This window comes from Channa argus, chromosome 4 (genome assembly GCF_033026475.1).
Source record: "Channa argus isolate prfri chromosome 4, Channa argus male v1.0, whole genome shotgun sequence".
NCBI classification, from domain to species: domain Eukaryota; kingdom Metazoa; phylum Chordata; class Actinopteri; order Anabantiformes; family Channidae; genus Channa; species Channa argus.
Window position 1 is genome coordinate 26,294,053 of NC_090200.1, and position 17,135 is coordinate 26,311,187.

Below are 17,135 nucleotides of genomic sequence, written 5' to 3' on the forward strand. Positions count from 1 at the left end.
TTGGCCTGAGACTGGTAGCAAAATACATTAGTGCTTATCAGTGTTGATATATTTCCTTGAAGACATGTTAATGGGCTTGTTGTGATGTTTCAGCAAGGATACAGTTAACAAGCCTGTTGATCATGAAGAGGAAACTATTAGGAAAAAGGATGTTGACTTGTACATTTTTTAAAAATTAAAGTCTATACCAGTGGCTTTATCACTCTGGTAATGTGTGTTGTTTTTTTGTTTTTTTTGGAAACTCTATTGTTCCTGTGGATATCTCACTGGAGAACACATTGTTGTCAGGGGCATTAGCTGATACTGTTCTCAGGAGCATTAGCTGGTACTCTTCTCAGGGGAATAGGTTTAGTTTGTGAGATTAGCCTACAGTTTGTTGTTGGGCTACCATGAGTGACTGATTACATTTTGTCATTTGATGAAACTGAAACATTGTTTTTAATGTTTCCAGTAGCATAATACATCAGATGTCATTTTCTTGATCAGCTGTCAGTCACTTTCATAATCAAATTTATTAATAAAATATGAAATTTTAATGGCTTGTTTGTTTGTTTTATTCAAAAATCAGTAGACAAACAGAAATATTGGCTGTTTTGAGAGACCAACCCAAATAGATTTGGTGCTTGGGTCATAGATTTGTAAAAGACAGGTACCAGTCCTCTACACTCACATGGGGGTTTGAGTACTTCTGGCTGATTTAGATTTGAGCATGTTGTAGCTGTGCTGGGATTTACATGCATTAACCAAAGTCGGTGTTTGTAAAACCAGATAAAACAGAAAATAATCTAAAAAGGATTATAAACACAAACCGTTTGGCTAACAACAATCCAGATGTTAAAATAATTACCTCAACTCATAGTGAACTTGCTTGACACAAGCTGGAAAGGATCCAATTATAACAGGAGGTGAAAATGTTCCCATCCTTTATGAATTAGATTAAAATTAAGCTTTAGTGTGACAACACCTTTTTAAAATGGTAAGTTAGATCAGTTAATCCTGTCCTAACCGCAGAGACACAGCTGTCAATCAAGCACATACTGTACATGTCTTCAGAGATAATCTAATCAAGCAAGTTAAGTGACAACACCTGTCTTGTATTTATAGGTCGAAGTTGTGATTCACCACATTAACCACAGGAGGTGGTGGTTAGAAATGTCTTTATTAGGCAGGAAGCTGAAATGAAATGCGCTGGTCTTAAAGTATTGATTGATGGGGCTGTATATTATCTGACCCTGAGCCTGACACAGTTGAGGTTGTTAAGTGTTTTGTTTCATAGACCTTATGTGTCCCTTGCGCCTGACCCTAAAGAAGACATGCAGATTAAACCATCAGTCTCCCCTAACCATTACACGAAGCAGACATTTGAGTGATCCAGCTATATGTTTGTTTTATGTATACTGTAACAAACAAACACTGTGTAGTCATATTTCTAAAGTACCCAGTGATATTATTTATTTAGCTACTCTGTAGTCCTAGGTCTGGGGATCCAGAACCAGAACCAAAAAGTCCTGATGAGTCAAAGAAGGCATTAGTGTGATGACCTGGTAAGAGGTGTTTACAGCCACAGTTATTGGTCGTGTGCCTTGGCTGGAATGATCAAATACATCCTGAGGCTCAGTAAACACGCAACTGGGTTTGTTTTTAAAACTGGTGTGCTGTCTTTCATTGTTGTTACAAATTATGTGAAAATAATGAAACTAGTGTGGTTTGGATCTCAGTGTTTTGACAGGTGATCTGCAGTGGTTTATGATCAAATGTTTGTCTTTTAAAAAAAAAAACTCAATTTGATGCGCACTGTGACAAAGCTCTTTGAGATTATTTAAAAAACTACAGCGATACATAACTTGCACATACATGCAGCATTTGGACGGCTTGTGTCACCTGACAGATTTAATAATACCACCACTGATATGACTCCCATTATATATGGTAAACTGTCCTCACACACATTACAGTAATTCCAAGCATAGCTGCAGCCAAGATCAAGGTGACTAGAGGTATAATAATAAAGATCAAAAGAAAACACCTTTTGTAGTTATGCCGTTATTAAATGTTACTCAGGTATCAGGATGTTGTGAAGAAATTCCTGGTACTATGATACTAGTGCTACAGGCAAAATGTACTGAATGTATTATGAGTTTCCTTGTTATTTCCAACCTCGCTTTCATAGCACAGAAGTTGTAGTTGGATTAATGTTTTTATTATACTTGCATTTAGTTATACACTTGACTTTATGAATACCCTAAAAACTATTAACTAACTAGGGTTCACTTTAGTTCATTTTTGTTTTTGTTTTGAAAATGACAACAACAAATTGGCGACCGTTTAAAAATAGGGGAACAACATTAGTATGCATGTGAAGTTTTTTTTTTTTTTGCTGTTGTGTCTTTTCCCCTGACTGCCTGACAAACATAAATCATGTTGCTTGGTGCTGCACAGGTAGCACCTTCAACAGTTGTCTCCTGCTAGTGAAAACAAGGGTGGACAGAACAAAGCAGTAAAATTGTAGGCAGTAGATGCAGTAATAAAATCCACAGAGCAAAAAAACAGGCCGAGTTGAGTTAATGTTGAATATTCATCAAGTTTGATTTTAAATTGTGTTATTTGAAGTCCTGTTGGTAGATTGGGTAGCTAACCTGATGCCCAGATGTTTCCCTGGTTCTTGAACAGGCTTGGTGCCTGCTTCCTAACTATTGAGTGGGTGTAAAGTGTAGAACAGGGAAACAGAGCTGAATGGCTTGCTGACTCACTGATGAAGTAGAAGTAGGTGGTGGATGGAAATTGAGGCTGGCTGGTTTGAGACCATAGAGACTGGCTGACCCAGTTTCCACTCCAGCACCAATTCTTTTCAGCATTCAATCATGACATAGTGGTTTTCCCCTCCTAGCCCAAAGCTTTGTCCCAGTAAAAGAGCTCACCCAGTCTGTCCTGACCCAGCACTCTGCTGCCTGCTACTTCAGCAGTGCATTTTGAGCTTTGCATTTCATTGTCATGAGTATTAAACATTCAAGTGCCCCACTGAAGTGTTAATTCTAAAGCCTTACAAGAGTTGGTCACAAATTTAGGATAGTTTCTTTTATGTCATCGTTCGGTTCTTCTTTTACGTTCAGAAATAAACAATAGAGAGAGGGTACTCATTTAAAAAAAATTTTCAATATTATTGTTGCAACAGAATAAATGGTGAAAATGCTTCTCTTTAGCAGTATGTATTTGGCATCTTTGTGTTTGTGTGGGTGTCCAGCACAATTTACTTATCACTGTGTTTAATTTACACCTTATTTGTGGCCAAATAACTTCTAAATGACAGGGGAAGCTCTCTTTTCTTTCTACAATAAATCATGTTTGTTCTGTTTGTATGCACATGTGATGCTCATGTTACAGTGTGTAGGTAAACAAATCATCAAGGTATGTCAAATTATTTTCATGGGGAGGAACTCTCACCATATATTGTAAATTATACCATTTGACACAAATCTAAATTACAGTCCTCAGCTCTGTCTTGAAGAATGTAACATTGTTCTGTACTGTATTAAGTAATTTCTTGTTTGCATGAAGGCAACTGATGCATGCACCTGTTATGTAGATACATTGCTGTAGATTGGATACTACTGTGCGTGTTCTAGTAGATTTTCGTCTGCTGGCGAACAAAAAGTCTGAAAATAATTTGACACATTTTCACATTAAATGAACAAATTATTGGTCCTTTGGTCAATCTGCTGATAAAATGCCTATCATGATACAGGTGTTACAAATCAATATATTGTTGTATAATGTGGTACTGTAAGCAAGGTAATGTATACAGTCAACAAATTGGATCTTAGTCTACCATGGGTATGTTTGGGCTTCCGTAACTACTCTGGGTCCTAGACAGATGTTCTAGGTTTGATTCTGTGGTCTGGTTCATCTGCAACCTGTATTTGCCCCATAGCCTCTATACATGTGTCATTGATGCTTATGCTGTCACTGGAGCCCGCCTCCTCTTCTTCACCTTTTCATATCGCGTTCTTCTTCTACCTCTCCTCTCTACTTCATCTTAATTTGTCTCCAGAGTTTTAGAGAAATCATAATTTCTGGCTAAGCGTTCCCTCGTTTTCTTTTCTTAGATTGTGCCATGCTGTTTTTCTAACTTCTCCTAGATAATTTGGATAAGATATCGACATCTATAGCCTTTTGTTAGCTCTCCATCACTACTTTACACATGTGCACACACACCAATTCTTAGTCACTTGTTCCTATTTAAAACTCAAACTGGTGTGCCTAGTAATAATATTGATTTGCAAATGGCAACTAAATGATCACAGTCTGGTGTCCAGTAGTATAAACAAAACATCGCAAATTTGTATGTGGCAATCTTTGGTAAAATTTACAATTACATTTTATTCTGTAATTTGGTATCCTTGAGCGTGGAATCATAAACACACAATGTGCAGAATTGTAAATAATGGTTTGAATTTCTAATCTGGTTTAACATAATATAAAAAGTCCAGCTAACTTTCTCAGTAGCCGTAACCGTAGTAACAGTAGCTAGAAATAAGATGCCTGCTTTGTAGGAGTTTCTAGTGTTCTCTTCAGTCTTCAAAAATGGTAAGACTAGAACAGGAAAAAAAAATTGGTTCAGTCTTCTAATTTTTAAGCTGGTCACTTAGGTTCTTAGTAGTGAGTTCTAACAAATAAGGAAACTGTCATTAAATTTTGAAATGTTTGTATTAGAGAGGAGTTACTGAAATTTAGGCTTGGTTACAAGTTAAAATGGAGAATAGAGAAAAGCTTCTTTTAGCTCTCATGTACATTAATGATAAGCCCATAATCATTTTACAATTTCCAGGTCAACAGAAATTAACTTAAGCAGTCATGTTGATTTTGCATATTGTTTTTAATCCAGTTTTGAGGGGTAAATATACCCTGTTGCCAACTGAGACATATTAATTACTGCAGTATTATCCAACCTTATCTATTTGTTTAGTTAAATGTAGGTGGTGACTTTTTTGGCCAGGCAGTGAATTTTCTGATCTATATGCTAAGATTAAATATTTGTTTGCCCTTGACTGACATTTTTCTCTTCATCTCTTTCCAGGTATGGACTGTTTGCACCAGCTGCTTGAAGATCAGCTAATAACCGGGGCCAACTGTCCACATCAAACCGTATGAAACTAGGTCAGGACAAAATTAAACCAGACTGAGCCAGATCAGAAAAGAGCAAACCGGACTGATTCAGAGGATACCAGGCCTATCCAGGAGGCCTGTTTCAGCTTCTTATCCAGGTAACCATTCTATACGTATGTGCAGGCTGTTCTCACTCATATTTTAGAGGTGAATCTTAAGCAAGGAAGGCTGCCCTTTGATTATATGCATCAGTCTGAATATATCACGTAGTTCAATAAATTAAAAGAAAACAACCACTAATTATTGAAATGTTTTTTTTTGTAAAACACCATGAAATAAACATTTTGACTGCAATTTGGAATTATCTTTATTATAAAGTCCCCTCCAAAGGTATTGGCAGGCTGTTTTTGCTGAAATGAGTGATGGAAAGAAATTGGGGAGGGTTACGTCAGGAAGGGCATCCGTGCCAAATCAGCATGCGGACAATGATCCGCTGTGGCGACCCTGAACTCACGGGATAAGCCGAAAGGACATTCATACATACATAGATAGGTGTACTGATGATGTCATTAATGACATCATATGGCTTTGATGTTTGCCTTTATAGGATTACAAGAAATTAAAAATCCCTTGTTTGTAGCTATGTATCAAGCATGCAACTCATGAACATCACCAAGGCATTGGTTTGTTGTTATGTTTTACTGCAGCTTCATTCATTTGATGTTAATTTTGTTGGGTTTATTTTTGCAATGTCATCTTCAGCAGGTGAAATGCATGTTCACTTAGGTTTTGGTCTTGTGATGGATGAGCCAGTGTACAATGTCCAGTTTTTGCTCTGAAATCCATTGTTGATTTGAAAGGGTTTTTTGGATAATTACCTTGCTGCATAATAAAGCTCCTCTCAATTAGCGCTGATGGATTTATCTGTAATTGTGCAGACTAAAAGTTTCTGTCCTCCTCTGAATTAATTCTGATGGTACCATCATGAGTTATATTATCAATGAAAAACGAGTCTGTTTCAAAAGCAGCCGTGCAGCCCAGCACCGTGTTTTATGGATGAGCTTGTATGGTTTATAGAACATGACCAGATCTTTTCAGATCCTCCAAACATTGGCCTTTCCATCACTAATTTCAATTTGTTTTATTAGCTATGATCAGTGTTTCTGCAAGGCTTTTGGTTGTTTTTCCTCTTGTCAGATTCAAATGCATTTCTTTTTCCCCATTGGCATCTCTCTGGCATTTATGTACATTTTTTTATTTTTTTGGTAATACATATTTAACTACAAATACAGTCTTTAAAATGTGGGTTATTACATAAAAAATGGGCTAGAGTTTATGTTGTCCGGTGTATGTAGGCAAAATTTTCCCCCCGTAATCATATTTTGATCTTAGACCCAAATCTTCCATTTCAGGAGGTAAGCTGCTTTATCTCTGGCCCTGGAACTATGAGAGTGAAGTTTTTAGTGCAGCTTCAGAGCTGCTTCAATTTGCACTTTCATTCACATAATTAAAAAACTTTATATGTAACTAGGATCAGAATAGATTAAAAGGTAGGGATTATGTGAAATCTATGCCATTAATTACCAAATGAAATAGAACATTATAAAGTGTGATACATAATAAGAGTGAGGCTTTGCAGCTATAGAGTTGCCAAGCTTTTAATTTTAAGGAGCTTTGGAGCTTTTGGTCAACAAATAAATACCTATACCTATTTTTCTGTCTGTGCACAAGTTATTAAATAATGTAGCCAGTCAATAACTTTATCTATATATTTATCATCAATTTTAAAAATCAGCTAATGCATTGTAAAGCATATAAACATGTAATTTTTCTAGCTTTTTTTAAAAAGGGACATTATGATGTTTTTGTTTGCTGGACTGTTATTTGAGACCGCAAGTTTTGGCATTCTCATCTTTGTTTTGTTTAACATTTGCTTACTATTTCCTGTCATAACCGACTTTATTTGTTGTTGGTTTGCAATGGATAATATAACATCTGAACAGGTGAAGATTTTTGGTTTGCACAATTACAGTGATGTTGATTAAATGTGCCTTGTCTTTGGGGAAAAAAAAGGGGTCATCAACAATTGATGGGTTGACCTCCCCTTCACTTTATTCACAGCTTATTGTCATTATAATGGATACAATTTGTAAATCACTTGTGCCCATTAATTTACACTGTTTCCTTTGAACAGAACTCCAAATCCCAGACATAAATGCCTTAAAACCACTGAAGACACCTGAATATGACAGTTCAGATACTTCCCATTTAATATTAATGAGAGTTTTGGGACTAATCTGCTGTCATGCTGAAAGTTAGAACTGGTCTCTTTTGGACATGAATGATGAAAAGAAGTTTCCAAAAGAAATGGCACTGTGACTCAGGAAATCGAGTAGTCATACCCAAACCCACAGTTCTTGTTTCGATTCCTGGGTCCTCCTGTCTCACGTTAAATTGTCCGTGTGTGTGTGTGTGTGTGTGTGTGTGTGTGTGTGTGTGTGTGCGTGAATGAAAAGCTGTGTGAAACGCCCTTGGTACTGATATGGTAGAAAAGCCAGGACAGGTTGCAGTTTAGTAGAATTGCAGACCATTTACAATTTTCCATGACATGATGAATTAAAACATGTCTATACTATTCATAGTCCTTCAACTGGGACAGTATCACCAACACAAATGCAGAAATGCAGCAGCCCCCAAACCATGACAACTCTCATCCCTCTCACATATTGTCAGTGATTAGGCCCCAAAAATGACTTTAATTCATCACTCCATAATACTCTTTATCTTTTATTCTTACCCCTGTCTTTGTGAGCTGTTCCTTTCTGAAAAAGTCGTTGGTTGGCTGCTGTCCTTCCACAAAGACTTCTCTGAATGTGGAAGGATCAACTTTTCACCAGATGCTGAGCCAGGTCTTTGCATGACTCCTTCTAGTCTCTCAACGGAAGAAACTATGAGAAACTTCTCATTAGCTTTTGACGTTTTCTTGGTCTTCCACTCCTATTTTTGGTCCAAGATAGTTCAAGACATACCAAAGGGAGGTCACATTAAATACTATCACTTAAGCCAATAGAAAAAAATTTTTCCCCCTGTTTTTATAATGTGTACATATTTTCTGTATTTTCTTGTTGTATATCTAATAAGGAGACTAAAAAATATATATATGATCACATTACTTTTGGACATTGCTGCAGAAAAATGTTTTGCAGTTTGCAATGTTTTGTTCAATAGACACCTGAAGTTTGTACATTTTGCTAATATACCTAATTTGCAATTGGGATTAGACAATTAAAATAAAATAATGGTTAGGAAAGTATTGGAAAGTTAGGAAACGTGTATTATGCAAACTATTTATCTGAAGGATAGGACATAGCATAACATACGCTTCTCTACTCTTCTCTACTCACTCTTCGTCCATAATGGCTTTCTGCCATAATCAGGTCATAACCGTAATTACCATGGTTACCAAGCATTTATTATAGGATTGTCAAATTGGGAAGTTTCTGTAGTATGGCCCCTGGAGCACAATTGACACTTCACAACTGCAATAACTGTGACCTATAACATTTCAACACAAGCAGTTAGCGAGACAATGGTGGCTTCCTGTTTATTTAGCCTCCACATTTGACCTAGATGATATGATGTTTGCATCATGTCCAAGCAACTTTAACTCTGTGTTTGCTTTTCTTCTGCAATTTTGTTTCTCTTGACTCTCAGACTTGAATACCTCTCCTACTGGGACTGACAGTTAATTGTAAACGTAATGTTTTGTGTGTTGACAGTTGAGGGCTCCAGAGTGGATGGAAGGAGATGATTTTAATACAGAGACTGTGATGAACATCTGTGGTGAGTGTGATGTCAGAAACTGCTTTCACACATGTGCTACCACCCTAAAGTGCTCTAGACTTTACCCATGTGAGAACTCCTCGTCAGTCAGTTCAAAGTCCCGATAATGTGAGTAAGCCTGTGTGTGAATAGAGCATACTGCTTTATTCCTATTAGGTGACTAGCCAAAGCTGCTGCTGCTTTATTTTTTATTTTTTCCTTTTTGACTTGCAGGGCTTTCATCTGTTATAAACAATACACTGTGTGTGTGTCGCTGAATTATTTATATATATTTTTTTTTTACCAAAACCAAGCTGACTTTCTCCACATGTGAGAACACAGCTCGGACAATCTCCCTCTGTGCGTTACAAGTGTAAAATGACAACTCTGGGCAATGTCAGAACCTGATTCTCCAGGCGTTGTCAGCAATACATATACAATAAGGGCTATTAACGTCTTGATTTTAAAACACATTTGAGTGCAAAACTTTGCATCCCCTTACACCATCAAACATTTTTTTTTTTAATTTCATCAACGTTTAGCTAGTACAAATGTTCCTTCATCAGAAGTAATAAAATTGGTCAATAGGTGTATAAGAAGAAAATCATAGTAAATTAATGGAAATTATATTTGTAGAATAGTTTTTATCTCTCTTGATAATCCCTCTAACATTATTTAAAATCAGAATGTCTAAAAAAACACTGTCTGCATTTAAAAGTGGCATCATGTGTTGATTTAAAAAACATTTTTGACTCAACTGTATACATTTTAATTTATAATAAATAATAATTTCACATATCAGCTCTCAGTAGAAAGAACGTTACACAGTGCTATTTGTTGATGTTTGCTTTAAATGCTCCTAAATAATTAACCCCAAGCATAAATTTGTCATGCTTAGTTATTATCTTTTCCCTGCAGATGACCTGATGGCAGACCAAAGGATGGACATCTCATCTACGATGACTGACTTCATGTCCCCCGGCTCCACTGACCTCATCTCCAGCTCCATCAGCACGCCTGGCATGGACTACACCCGCAAGAGAAAGGGCAGCACCACTGACTACCAGTAAGAAGACTAGGAAGGAAAAATACAAAAATAAAGGGGGGGGAAAAAGAAGATGGGGCGTAGAAGACATGACAAGAGAATGAGGTTGAAGCCAAGAAGGGGAAAGTTAACAAAATTGATAGAAAGGCAACATACAGCATGGACAGAGTGAAAGCAGAAAAGTAGCGAAACTGCACTAAAGGATGTAATTAACAAAATTTAAAAAGAGAAGCAGTTTCATAGTCAGAATCGATAGAAATTTTTGCCCTAATTAATTCCAACATGGACAACAAAAATTTAGCAAGTGCTGAATTAATTATTCCTTTAATTATAGAACAGCACTGTTGCTGCATCTTTACAAATGTGTGCTATTAAATTTAGTTAATTATAAATTATAACCATTCATACTATTCAATAACCTTAATGACAGAAACTGATTAATAAACTTGTGTTTCTTTGCAGAATTGATGGCTTCTCATTTGAGTAAGTTCAAACACAACTTGACGTTAATAGCTTTAGAAAAAAGTTTAATTAATCAGTGACTCACAAATGATTTATTAATTTATTTTTAAACCATGAAAAGAGGAAAACAAACTCACTAAACCCAGTGAACCCTATTTGAAGTACTGTGGTTATTTTAACGTGTTCTGAATGTATAATGGCCTTGTTGAAACTAATCATCTTCTGTCTTTTTCTCCTTTAGTGACATGGACCCAGACAAAGATAAACTGGGAAGGTAAGAGGTCATGATTACAATGGTGATAAAGCTAGTGATTTACGTTTCTGTACAATATGTACATTTCTTATTTTTCCTGCTAATCCAGTTTCTATTTGTAATTGCATAAAGAAACCAAAATAAATACACTTTTCACTTAATTCTAGTGAAGATCTGTTAAGATGTGTCTTTCAGTGGGTGGAATTTTATTTGTGGTCCGTAGGATGAACAATAGATTCTTAGAACAGTAGCGTGTCTTTTCTCCCTACTCCCTGCTCTGTCACGTTCAACATCGGCATCGGTCAATAACCAACCCATGTCTCTTTACCACTGGTCTGTAGTCCCAAAATCTCGTTCCCTGTTCAGAATCCTCCAGTTAAAATCTTGATATCATATCAAGAAGTCAATAAATTAAATTGTAGTTCTGAATCAGGAAATGTAATAGCCTTATAGAGCATATACAAGTAGCTGTTTTACAATAAGATGTTCCAAATGCAGTAGGCTGTTAATATTTAAATGCACATTAAGCATACAATCAATGTTTTTACAATAATAAACAGTAATTTAACATAAATTTTGGACTTTCACATGAATGCTCATAGTTGGTAAAACTTTCAAAGTACAAATGTGGAAAAAAACTGTTTCAAATATTTATTTTCACTAAAATCATGCTCCAGAAAATGAGGAGAGATGCTGTAAAAGTCTGATTTGCAGCATTCTTGTTTTTCATAATGACTGAAAAGTGCTGGGGAGAACATGACAGAGCATAGCAGAGTGTAGCACAGCAGGAATAGGGAGAACTGGACAGAGTAGAGTGGATTGACTTTGAGTCTCATTCAAGCATTATCTTAAGTTGCATATTTTAACTTTTAAGTTACGAAGTTGATGTTGACGAAGATGTATATTGAACATCACTGCCAGCAGTGCAGAGAAATGTGTACCTAAAAGTGTTTTGCAAGGCTCTAAAGTATAGCAGACCTGGTAGAGGGAGAGGTGGGTGGAGCAGAGTTGGTTGATTTCATGTGCTATTTTAGTGCTACCTTAGGCTGCTTATAATACATGCATGTGAGTATAAGTTGCATACAAATGCGGAAAACATTACTTGATTTCACGCATAGAATTAGGTGTTTAACTGTTTTACCAATATTTTTTATTACCCTTGGTTGCGCCCTCTAATTACTTGCTGACACTACTAAATATGGTTTAATCTATTGACTTTCAATGTCCATTAATCTCTGTGTCATTTCTTGTGGTTATTGTGTCCAGAAAATTATTACAAATTGGAGCAGTTGCATGTTTGTGAGGGGTAGAGCTCTCATGTGAATGCTCTAGTCATCTGTCCACTTAAATAAAATCAAGAAAGAAACATTTTCTGTGTAAAGCCAAAGGGTGGGGAGGCAATTCTCCTTATTGTTCCACGAGAGTGGAACAATAGACAGTGAGACTGTGCAGAGGGTTAATTAAACCTACGTTATATTTGTATTACATCAGTCAGTTTAGTTTAAAGTTGAACATAACCCTAGAGCCCTTGTGTTTGATGCAATTTAAACCAACTAATGACTTTGGTTGCAGGCCATATGATTTTAGCTTTAGCCTCATTCTCTGTTCGCACTCTTCAAAACACCTTGTATCTTATCAATTGAAATCAACCAAAGTTGAATCTCTTCTGTGAAACATTTTAACAACTTCCTCGCTAATATTTTTTTGTTTGTCTTTGCAGTGACCAACAGGGCCGGATTAAGAATGCTAGGTATAAAAATGCTTTTTCATTCTCTGATGAATTTAATGGTTCCCCCTGTTATTGGGGACAGAGAGCTTTGTGCATGTTGGTAATAAACTAGATGCAATGACATCTATCGATGTAAACATTACGTGGAATTAAGTGTAGACGTATCCTTTGTGTAAAAGACAAGCTCCCTTTCAGTGGTTGACTATACTGCATTTATGGGAGGTGTAAAGGGCCTTTTAGTCCTTGCAAAATGCGTCAATATGAGAGACCATCGGGGACCCTTTTCCCCCCAAACGTTTGCTAAATTTGCCTTGCACTATGCTCACGGGTAATGTCCATTAGTCTACAAACTGGGTCTGCATATTCGCCTGTGCTCTAGGCCTCTGTTGTCCAGAAAAGATTAGTAACACATCTACAAGACCCACTGCATGAGTGTTTCTCCATTCCAAAAACGCGTGGACATGAAATTTGTAAAACATTGCGCCCCAAATGCTTTATATAACATTAACGATGCGGAGTTGTTTCATACTTAGTAGTTAAGGCCATTCAGAGAATTTGGGTCAACATTTGCTAAAACATTCTGTGTGGCTGCAGTGATTTAATCATTTATGGACCATAGAGGTCAACAGCACAGATGATTTACCTAATCTAGGTTAAATAAAATTTGGGTAGAGAAAAGTCATTGTTGGTTTTAGAGTGTCAATTTTAGAGTGAAATTAATTGTGTTTACTACAAATCCCCATAAAGTTTTCTCTTAATTTGTCTTTTTGGTGAAACGCCACCGGCATAAAAATCTTTTAATATCTGGTGCTGCTTCCTCCACAGAGAGGCTCACAGCCAGATTGAGAAGCGCCGCAGGGACAAAATGAACAGCTTCATTGACGAGCTTGCATCACTGGTGCCTACCTGTAACGCCATGTCCCGCAAGCTGGACAAGCTGACAGTCCTGCGCATGGCTGTTCAACACATGAAGACACTCAGAGGTTAGAATGCGCTAGTAGAAAGGCAGAATAGTCAGAGAGCTCAGTGTGTGAGAGCTCGGTAAGCTCTGCTTGATGCTGTAAACTGACTTCAGGAAATTTTTCGGGGGCGACTGTGGCACAGGAGGGATAGCGGTCGTCCACCAATCCCACAGTTGTTGGTTTGATCCCCTGCTCCTTCAGTCACATGTTGAGGTCTCCTTAAGCAAGACACTAAACCCCAACTTAGTTGCTCCCGGTGAGTGTTGGCCAGCTCCCCTGTGTGTGTGTGCGTGTATGTATGTGTAATTGTGAGTGTGAATGAGAAGCAGTGTAAAATGCTCTGAGTACCAATAGGTAGAAAAGCACTATATAAATGCAGACCATTGACCATTTACTTCAGACAGTAGTAAGGACTGTTATAATTTCTCAGTTTTTAGATTGAAACTGTCAGAAAGGTGGTAATTCCACTATGTGTTTATTATTGAGGTCAAAGTGAGTAGTGCAGTTGTACTGGAGTACATTATAAGATAAGGGGGGTCAATGTTTTGGTTTTTTTTTTATGGTTGGATATGGTTTGGTTTTGTTTGTTTTGGTTTCTTTGTTTAAAATGAATGAGGTCTCCAAAAAATTAGAACCACCTCTTTCTATAATACACTCTAGTATGACTCCACTACCTAATTTGACATCAATCATAGTATTAGATTAAGGGAATTGCTACATTTCAGCAGGAATGCACTGCAAGTGAAACCCTGGGCTGATATGCTGTTTAAAATAATAATTTGCAAAAAGCTGATTTTATTTATTATTGGTGGTGGTGTTGTTACTGTTGGGATCAGTGTCCCAAATGTACTTAATGTTTCTCTTGAATATCTGTGTGGAGACATTAGGAGCTTTAGAATTATTTAGCCAGTCTGAGTGAAAATGCTGCAGAACTATGGGAGTGTTTGTTTTAATTCACATATAGCAGGGGGTGGTGAAAAGTGCAGGCAAACTTCTTGTGGATTAGTCATTAAAAATGAAAACCCTTTCAGTTTTGCTTTTGTAACAAGCAGCAAAAACATTGCATATTCGGCAATGTGACTATCGCACAAGTGCACATCGCAGTAAAGATTCTGAAATCATAATTCTTCAGCCCTATGTAAAAGTCATGATTATTAGATCAGATATAAAGTTGCAACAGTTAGTTTATGAAACAAATTAATCAATAATATTATCTTAAAAATAAAGAACAAAAATCATTTTTTTGCCTTAAGAAAATGATTTTGGTAAAAGTCTGTTATCTCTTAGATTTCACACAAAAGGTGTTAGATGTGACACATACAGTGTGAATAGGTACATGTATGAGTGGTGTGTTTACTGTTTTGTGCAGGTGCTGCAAACCCTTACACTGAGGCCAACTACAAGCCTTCCTTTCTCTCAGATGATGAATTAAAGCATTTGATACTAAGGGTGAGTGCCGAACAAATGACTAAATATTTGACACTTATGATCCAGAGTCTGGTCTATATGCTCAAAGTACAGCACAAAATCTTTTTCACCATGTAACCTACAATGTACTGTATTCCAAAACAGGAGCATATTGCATTTTGTAAAAAAAATAATTCCTGCGTGAGTTATTTACTTTATAAAGACGCAGATGAAAGAATTTTGCATATTTAATCCCGTGTTTTGTGTATTTAATAATGCAGGCTGCTGATGGTTTCCTGTTTGTGGTCGGGTGTGATCGTGGCAAGATTCTCTTTGTCTCTGAGTCAGTCTACAAGATCCTCAACTACAGCCAAGTATGACAGAGTTTGAGCATCACTAACATAACACACAAGTCTGGTTATTTTACTTTGCTGTCTTGGGTAAATAAGGCACTCACATGTGAAAAATGTGTTGAAACGCGTTAACTCATAGTGTTGACCTTGGTGTTTTTTTATCTTCAAAAGTAGAGTTACTTCACAATGACTATTATAACATAGTAGACATTGAACAACAGGAGTGATATGCTTGTTTCTCCTGGTTCTTGTTAGATTCTGTAGCTTTCTGAATGAGCTGAAGTTGTTGGAAAACTATACAAAATACTAAAAAGCAAATACTCTGGTGAACCAATGGTAGAGTATAGGGTTTGTATGCAAAAGGCAACAGATTCAAAGACCACCAGGTGTGGCCCCACCTAGCCATCAAGGGCCACCTTGGTTCAGTCCCCGAGCCTGGATAAAAATGGGAGGGCTGCGGCAGGAAGGACATCCGGTGTAAAAATTCATGCCAAATCAACGTGCGAAACACGTTCCATGTTGGCAGCCCCAGAAAGGACAAGCCGAAAGCCGTTGATTTCGCTGATAAAATGCTGATTGCCCTGATGTGGCTCAGATCTGACTCAGTTGTGACCACGAGGTTTCTAACTTGAAGTTTTATCTTTTATAGATTAGTAATGAAGCTGAGCTGTAGCTTCCCTTACGACAGCAGATCTCAACTTTACTTGAGCTAAAAAGTTTAAATTCTGGGTCTATCAGCAGTTCAGTTGCAATTTCAGATTTTGGGTACCTTACACTTTACAATAACTATGCCCATATCACTTAATTTAAATAACATTAATCACTGCTGGTTTAGAATACTAAAGGTTGCTTGAATTTGTATCTAGAAGTTGACTTTTTAAGCGACTTGTTTTATATTTTTCCTTAATGCTTTCTGCCGTCTGCTGTTTACACCGACGCATGTGTTTTCACACCATGCTTGTTATTCTAATGCCTGTGAGGCCCTTAACCAGTCAGAAGTGAGGACCCCTCTCCATGCAAGTTGTGGATCTTTATCTAGTACTACTTCCGGATCTGAACTGAAACTTTGCTTTTAGACATAGGCTAAGGGCAGTGGAAACAAATGCAGAAGCTGAACAAAAGAGTAAGGCTCCTACACCATTTGTTTCGTTTAGCCCTTTTTTTAGATATAAAAGTTGGGACAGCACTCTAACTAGACGGGTCCTAGTTTAAAGAGGCTGTTTGTTTACAACCCTAGTTGTATAATTTATTTTAAAAGCATATGTGAAGTGGAAATCAAAGGAAGATGTCATAAGTATTCCTTTGATAAGTATAAAATTTATAGTCAATATCAGAGGAAACTAAATATACAAATATGCAGTGCCCAGCAGCAGTAGTTAACATACTAAAAATGTTAGGTGACCAGCTCCCATCATTGTCCATTTAAAAAAACAAAAAGCATTCCCATCAATCTGTTCATTGAGAATATTTGCGCAGCCATAATAGAGTCAAGCTATCAAATATTGTAATGCTGTACTCAATCTGACATTCAAATCTGTTCACATCAATCTATTTTTTTTTTCAACTACAATGAATCAAAATAAAACGGACACTAATATAATAATAACCCCAGATTTATGGAAAGGATTGCGTGCATACTGTGGGTCTTGATGTCACAGTTGTCTGTATGTCTGAATGAAGCCATGAGAAACCTTAATGTCAAAGTGACCAATGTGTGAATGGCAGGAAGATCTTGCTAAATCAGACTGATGAAGGCAGCAAATAAGCAATGAGAAAGTTACGTATCCCTTGTCTGAACGTATACCTTCTCCCTCACACTTCTTTCCTGTCTCCTCAAAACTGTCACCCACCCCATCTATAGAATGACCTAATAGGTCAGAGCCTGTTCGACTACCTTCATCCTAAGGACATTGCCAAGGTCAAAGAGCAGCTGTCCTCTTCCGATACAGCCCCACGAGAGAGGCTGATTGATGCTAAAAGTAAGCAAATGTATCATCTA

The 17,135-nt window shown here is 37.0% G+C and overlaps 1 protein-coding gene across 4 annotated transcripts in view; it reads left to right on the top strand.

Moving 5' to 3' along the window:
* bmal1a (basic helix-loop-helix ARNT like 1a) overlaps positions 1-17,135 on the top strand; it is a 30,163-nt gene that overhangs the window by 1,305 nt on the left and 11,723 nt on the right. The window contains exons 2-11 of one of the 4 annotated variants that reach the window (XM_067500264.1): positions 5,075-5,261; positions 8,883-8,946; positions 9,844-9,991; positions 10,433-10,453; positions 10,674-10,706; positions 12,406-12,435; positions 13,240-13,397; positions 14,746-14,825; positions 15,065-15,157; positions 16,998-17,115. In XM_067500264.1, coding sequence (XP_067356365.1) covers positions 8,901-8,946; positions 9,844-9,991; positions 10,433-10,453; positions 10,674-10,706; positions 12,406-12,435; positions 13,240-13,397; positions 14,746-14,825; positions 15,065-15,157; positions 16,998-17,115 — 727 coding nt within the window. In that variant the 5' untranslated portion in view covers positions 5,075-5,261; positions 8,883-8,900. Of the gene's footprint in view, positions 1-5,074; positions 5,262-8,882; positions 9,055-9,843; positions 9,992-10,432; positions 10,454-10,673; positions 10,707-12,405; positions 12,436-13,239; positions 13,398-14,745; positions 14,826-15,064; positions 15,158-16,997; positions 17,116-17,135 lie in introns of those variants that run through there. The other 3 variants (XM_067500265.1, XM_067500267.1, XM_067500268.1) reach the window with 3 other exon arrangements.